Below are 7,592 nucleotides of genomic sequence, written 5' to 3' on the forward strand. Positions count from 1 at the left end.
CGTTTCCAAGCCGAAAATTTTGCAATCAAGTTGGGACAGCATAGTGTAACGCCTAGACAAAGCATCAGCAATGACATTCTCCTTCCCTTTCTTGTGTTTGATGACATAAGGGAAAGATTCAATGAATTCAACCCATTTAGCATGCCTACGATTCAGTTTTGCTTGACTTCGAATGTGTTTTAAGGACTCATGATCAGAATGTATAACAAACTCTTTGGGCCACAAATAGTGCTGCCAAGTTTCCAAAGTTCGAACTAAAGCAAGCAATTCCTTATCGTAAGTAGAATAGTTCAAGCTAGGTCCACTCAATTTCTCACTGAAATATGCTACAGGCTTACCATCTTGCAGCAGCACGCCACCCAACCCAATTCCACTAGCATCACATTCAAGTTCAAATGTTTTATTGAAATCTGGAAGTTGGAGCAAGGGTGCATGAGTTAACTTATCTTTGAGCACGCTGAAAGCATCCTGTTGAGCTGCAGCCCAAGTGAAGGTTGTACCCTTCTTAGTGAGTTCATGCAACGGGGCTGCAATGGTGCTAAAGTCCTTCACAAAGCGACGATAAAATCCAGCAAGTCCTAGAAAGCTTCGCACTTGGGTGACCGTTGTGGGAACCGGCCAGCTGTGAATGGCTTCAACCTTGGCTTGATCGACTTGAATTCCCTGCGGTGTCACAACATAGCCAAGAAAAGAGACTCGATCTGTGCAAAAGGTGCACTTCTCAAGGTTACCAAACAAACGTGCATCACGGAGAGCATCCAAAACAGCACGCAAATGATCAAGATGGTCTTCTAGTGATTTGCTATAGATCAGAATGTCATCAAAATATACCACAACAAATCTGCCAATGAAAGCGCGTAAAACTTCATTCATTAATCTCATGAAAGTGCTGGGTGCATTAGTGAGACCAAAAGGCATGACTAACTACTCATATAGACCGAATTTAGTTTTAAACGCTGTTTTCCATTCATCTCCTAACTTCATGCGAATCTGGTGGTAACCACTACGCAAATCAATTTTCGAGAACACAATTGAGCCACTCAATTCATCAAGCATATCATCTAGCCTAGGGATAGGATGACGATATCTGATAGTTATGTTATTAATCGCTCGGCAATCTACACATGCGCCAAGATCCATCTTTCTTAGGAACCAAAAGGATAGGAACAGCGCAGGGGCTCAGGGACTCACGCACGTAACCTTTGTCGAGCAATTCTTGCACTTGGCGCTGAATTTCTTTAGTTTCTTCAGGGTTGGTCCTGTATGGTGCACGATTGGGCAAGGAGGCCCCGGGAATAAGGTCAATCTGGTGCTCAATCCCACGAATTGGTGGCAGCCCCGGTGGCACCTCCTTTGGAAAAACACCCGCATACTCCTGCAAAAGTTTAGTGACAACAGGGGGCAAGGAAAGAGGTATGTCCTGAAGTGAAAACAAGGTTTGTTTGCAAATCAAGGCATAGCAAACAGCAGTGGTAGTATCAATCTCATCCAAATCAGATTTAGTAGCAATGAAACATGCCCCTTTCAGCTTGATCTCATTTCTGTTATCATGAACAGATTTGGCACTTCTCTTTTTGTGCTTCTCAAGTTCGTTTGCCACAATCTGATTTTCACTTTTAGCCTGTTCCTGATTCTTCATTTTACTAGCTCTAGTAAGTTCATCTTTTAAAATTGCTTCAGGAGACATTGGATGCAACACAATCCTTTTATCATGGTGTTGGAAGGAATACTGATTTGATCTACCATGATGCATAGAATCTTTATCAAATTGCCATGGCCTTCCTAGCAAAATACTACATGCTTGCATTGGCACAACATCACATTCAACAACATCTTTATAGGATCCGATGGCAAGATTAATTCGCACAAGTTTTGTTACCTTTGCCTTACCGGTGTTATTCAGCCATTGAATGCAATATGGATGCGGGTGTGGTTGGGTGGTAAGCGCAAGCTTCCCCACCATGTCGCTGCTGGCCAAGTTGTTGCAGCTACCTCCATCGATGATCACTCGACACGAACGCTCTTTGATGACACACTTTGTTTGGAACAATGTGTGCCGCTGATTTTGCTCCGCTTTCTCCATTTGTGCGCTCAGCACACGCTGCACAATTAGGCTCTCATAGCGGTCGGCTTCAGCTGCATTAATATGTTCTTCCGAGCAGCCCTCACTTCCTGCATGGTCAGCCGCAAGCAATGCAAGTATATCTTCATCAAGTTCACTAGCAGATGAGTACTCACCATCATTTTTTACCACCAAAACACGCTTGCTTGGGCAGTCACGCATGACATGTCCAAATCCCTTGCAGCGGTGGCACTGAACATCTCTTGTTCTACCTGTGGATGCCACCGATGAAGTGGTTGCAGCAGGTTTTTGCGTTGTCTTTGCTGCTGAATTTGCAGGGTTGTCACGAGGCTTGTCGCTAGAAGGTGGGGCTGCTGTTCGAGCTGACGATGAATAAGGTGCAGCAACACGTCCAGTTGATGGAATGCTTGAGCGGGGCTGCGTGGAAAAATTCCTCCCTGCAGAAATGTTAGTCCTGGTACTTGCACGTCGTCCCTGCACTTCCCTTTCAGCTTTGCAAGCAAGATGGAACAAACGGGTTATGTTAGTGTACTCTTTATAAGCAAGGATGTCCTGAATTTCCCGGTTTAACCCGCCCAAAAATCTAGCCATAGCAGGTTCCACATCCTCCTCTAAATTGCAGCGTAGCATGCCCATTTGCAGCTCTTGATAGTATTCTTCTACACTTTTAGTACCTTGTTTTAACTGCTGCAGCTGGTTTAAAAGATCACGTGCATAGTAAGATGGAACAAATCTAGCCCTCATGATCCGTTTCAAAGCATCCCAAGTTTGTGGCATGTTATTAGGATTTTTCTTGCCATGTTCTATCCACCAAACGGAAGCAAAATCAGTGAATTCACTAGTTGCAGCCCTAACACATGCATTTTCAGGAAAATCATGACAAGTAAACTTTTGTTCAACAGCCATCTCCCAAGTAAGATAAGCATCCGGATCATATTTACCATCAAAAGAGGGTATCTTAAATTTTATCTTACTAAAAGCAATGTCATTGTTATGTACCTCATGTGGACGTTGTCCACCCATACCTCGACGGTTACGACGTAGACGTCGCTGGGCTTGATCCTCAACTTCGGTGTCAGCAGCATAATCAGCACCTGAATTTTCTGCGCCGTCGTCATCCTCTTGGCCACGTCCTCTATGCTGATCATTCATCTTCACGTGGAGCTCATCAAAGCGCCTTAGAAGAGCAGCGAGACTCTTGTCCATGCGAGCAACCGTCGTCTCCAAACCTGCAAGCTTGGTGTTGTTGGAAATCTGTGCGGCCTCCATTTGCCCAATCTTCTCATTTATCACCTGCAAATCATTATCAATTCCCAAGGTGTACTCCCTCACTTGCTTTTGAAAATGCTGTACGATGCCTTTGGTGCGAGGTGTAAGCAGGCCTCCACCATCCTCATCCTCACTCCCTGCACCTGCCATGGTTAGCTTGCAGCAAACAAAGTCACAAGAAGTTGCCTACCAACTAAAGGAAATAGGTGGTGGCACACTATATGTTCACTCACACTTGTCCATTCAAGTTCTTACATGTCCTTACCAAGCAAGGTAGGAGGTGTCGGCAGCCAGCAAGAACAACACAAATGGTTACACAAGCACAACCCCGTGATGTAGTAGATAATTTGTGGAGCTATAGGTGGCTGCAAACAAAACAAATCAAGGTACAGCTAGATCCACATTAGTCAAAGCAAGTTGAATAGACATTCATTGATGGTCCTATGCTGGTCCTAGTGCCAAATCAAGCTAGAGACGTGAGCCTGAACACAAATGTTGTCACACACCAAGACAGCAAGGAATGCAAGAAAACAACAGCTCTATTCCCTTCACTTTTTTTTTCTTCTCTTCTCTTTCTTTTTTTTTGCTCTTTCTTTTTCAGGGGCTAAAACTCTTTTGAAATCCCAACAATCCAAACAAAGGGATTGCTGCACACAACTCCTTTGAAATCAGTTCCAACGTCTCAACTTTCAGACAGCAGGTCGCGAATCTCAAGTGCTATTGCGACGAGCTCAGAAGGAGTTAGGGAGCAAATTTAGATCCGTTGGAAAGAACACGAGATAACCTTTCCAGATTGTATTTAAACATTTGAATCGGACATGTAACACGAGATATAGGACTGTTTTCTTCCAGTGCTCAGATCTGGGAAGATGGATTTGTGGTGGCAGAAATGACAGCGGAAATATGAATAGATTTGGTGGATCTCGTGGTGACTAAAACATGACCAGAACTCAAAACTCTAAAGATTGAACCACTAAGAACCAGCAACTAGCCCAAACAATGCAACTGAAAACTCAACAAGCAAAGAACTAAGCAGAACAGCAAAAGCTCAAACTTGTTGGTGGGATTTTCAGATCTAGCCTATTTTTGTGTAGTTTTCTGGACTGTAGGTAAAGGAATGGGTAGAATCTCTCACCGAAAAAACCTTGCTCTGATACCACATGATGGAACCCGCTGGGGTTTGCTCCCGATCTTTCGATGAGAGTGGGGGATAACTCGATTTGAGGAGGATCGACGTTGTGCTGCCCGACTACAACACCACAAGGGCTGCGCTGCGCCTTAGCGACAGTTACACCGCCTCCAATTTGTGTTGTTCTTGCTGTGCCAAGAACAACCTTGAACCTGCAAGCAAATCGAAGAACAAGCAAGAACAAGTGGACAAGCAAACAGCACACAGACCTTGCCCAAAGGATAAATCTGATACACACGAAGTTGGGGTTCTGAATCAAGCAAATCGGGTGGTCTAATCGACACACACGTTTACAAGGAAGTAGCAGCAGCTAAACTTACAACCAAACAAAACCCAAGTCTCAAATGGTGGCTGCTGGTGGTTTATATAGGTGGGGGAGCAGCCAAGAGGCGTGGGGGGTGTAAACCCTAACTTAAAATGGGCCCCTAGTGGGCTGAACTAGATACAAGGGCCTCAGCCCAAGACTGGAAGACTGAACGTCATTTTGGCGATTCTGCTTAGCTCCTTTGGAATTTCATCTTGAGGTTGGATCCATCTGAAAGTAGACTTCAGGAGCTTTCCAACAAGTACTCATGGGCTTCAAAAAATATTCAGAGCTAAGAGTTATGGCCTTCCGAAGTTGCCCCTTCCTGGAGGTCCGAACTGGTATGGTCCGATCTGATCATCCACACTCGCTTTCTTGTGTTTGCTCTCCCTCCAATCTGGTTCATGTCCCAAGTTCCTAAGAATAAGAAAAGCATCACAAGAATTTAGTAGTACCCCATTCATGGATGATGGTTTATGGACAGCGAGGAACGAGTTTACCTGATAATTTAGCTCTCGTGCACGAGCTCTTGTCATTGGTCCTTGCTGCGTAGTAGGCATGGGTGTATCATTGGGAGGGATGTCCTCATCACACTAGTTCAGTATGTTTTGCACCAAGTTTCATGCAGTAACGAAACAATCCGAAATGCACCCAAATACTACAAAACATACTGAAACATTACTTTAGGGTCCAATGGGGTGGATAGGGTGTGTCCGTTATGAAAAATCCTGATGTGACTTCGTGGAACAAACTTTTGCATTAATTGCACCAATTCATCCCGTTTTGCAGCGAGTTTCATGCAGTTACAAAACGATCCGAAATGCACCCAAACACTGTGAAAGGCTCCAAAACATGAGTTTAGGGTCCAATGGGGTGGATTAGGTGCGTTGGTTTCGAAAAATTAAAACGCGACTTCGTGGCACAAACTTTTGCATTAATTGGACCAGTTCAGTATGTTTTGCAACAAGTTTCATGCAGTTATGGAACGATCCCAAATGCACGCAAATACTACAAAACAGACCGAAACATTAGTTTAGGGTCCAATGGAGTGGATTGGGTGCATTCGTTGCGAAAAATCTCGACATGACTTTGTGGCACAAGCTTTTGCATTAATTGGTCCAGTTCATCCTATTTTGCACCAAGTTTCATGCAATTACGAAACGATCCCAAATGCACCCAAACACTATGAAACACACCAAAACATGAGTTTAGGGTCCAATGGGGTGGATCAGGTGCGTTCGTTGTGAAAAATAAAATGTGACTTCGTGGCACGAACTTTTGTATTACTTGAACCAGTTCAGTATGTTTTGAAACAAGTTTCTTGCAGTTACGGAACGATCCCAAATGCACCCAAATACTACAAAACGCACCGAAATATTAGTTTAGGGTCCAATGGGGTTGCTTGGGTCCGTTCGCTGCGAAAAATCCGGAAGTGAGTTCGTGGCACGAACTTTTGCATTAATTGCACCAGTTCACCCCGTTTTGCACCGAGTTTCATGCAGTTATGAAATGATCCCAAATGCACACGCACCAAAACATGAGTTTTAGGGTTCAATGGGGCGGATTGGGTGCATTCGTTGCGAAAAATCCCGATGTGACTTCGTGGCACGAACGTTTGCATTAATTGCACCAGTTCACCCCATTTTGCACCGAGTTTCATGCAGTTACAAAACGATCCGAAATGCACCCAAACACTATGAAAGGCTCCAAAACATGAGTTTAGGGTCCAATTGGGTGGATCAGGTGTGTTTGTTGGGAAAAATTAAAACGTGACTTCGTGGCACAAACTTTTGCATTAATTGCACTAGTTCAGTATGTTTTGCACCAAGTTTCATGCAGTAACGAAACAATCCCAAATGCACCCAAATACTACAAAACATACTGAAACATTACTTTAGGGTCCAATGGGGTGGATAGGGTGTGTCCGTTATGAAAAATCCTGATGTGACTTCGTGGAACAAACTTTTGCATTAATTGCACCAATTCATCCCGTTTTGCAGCGAGTTTCATGCAGTTACGAAATGATCCCAAATGCAACCAAACACTATGAAACGCACCAAAACATGAGTTTAGGGTCCAATGGGGTGGATTAGGTGCGTTGGTTGCGAAAAATTAAATGCGACTTCGTGGCACAAACTTTTGCATTAATTGGACCAGTTCAGTATGTTTTGCAACAAGTTTCATGCAGTTATGGAATGATCCCAAATGCACGCAAATACTACAAAACAGACCGAAACATTAGTTTAGGTTCCAATGGAGTGGACTTGGTGCATTCGTTGCGAAAAATCTTGACATGACTTTGTGGCACAAACTTTTGCATTAATTGGTCCAGTTCATCCCATTTTGCACCAAGTTTCATGCAATTACGAAACGATCCCAAATGCACCCAAACACTATGAAACACACCAAAACATGAGTTTAGGGTCCAATGGGGTGGACCAGGTGCGTTCGTTGTGAAAAATACAATGTGACTTCGTGGCACGAACTTTTGTATTAATTGAACCAGTTCAGTATGTTTTGAAACAAGTTTCTTGCAGTTACGGAACGATCCCAAATGCACCCAAATACTACAAAACGCACCGAAACATTAGTTTAGGGTCCAATGGGGTTGATTGGGTCCGTTCGCTGCGAAAAATCCTGAAGTGAGTTCGTGGCACGAACTTTTGCATTAATTGCACCAGTTCACCCCGTTTTGCACCGAGTTTCATGCAGTTATGAAATGATCCCAAATGCACACACACCAAAAC

The 7,592-nt window shown here is 43.9% G+C and overlaps 1 protein-coding gene across 1 annotated transcript; it reads right to left on the reverse strand.

Annotated features, from left to right (window-relative positions):
- Positions 1–1,102: 1,102 nt before the first annotated feature.
- Positions 1,103–3,908, reverse strand: LOC120694318. Its single transcript, XM_039977466.1, has one exon. The coding sequence runs from the start codon at positions 3,500–3,502 to the stop codon at positions 1,103–1,105; it is 2,400 nt and encodes a 799-aa protein (XP_039833400.1). The 5' UTR covers positions 3,503–3,908.
- Between the last annotated feature and the right edge of the window lie 3,684 nt (positions 3,909–7,592).

The sequence above is a fragment of the Panicum virgatum genome, unplaced genomic scaffold (genome assembly GCF_016808335.1).
Source record: "Panicum virgatum strain AP13 unplaced genomic scaffold, P.virgatum_v5 scaffold_4884, whole genome shotgun sequence".
Taxonomy (NCBI): Eukaryota; Viridiplantae; Streptophyta; class Magnoliopsida; order Poales; family Poaceae; genus Panicum; species Panicum virgatum.

Coding starts and splice junctions, on each gene's coding strand:
- LOC120694318 (XM_039977466.1), bottom strand. CDS start 3,502: ATGGCAGGTGCAGGGAGTGAGGATGAGGATGGTGGAGGCCTGCTTACA.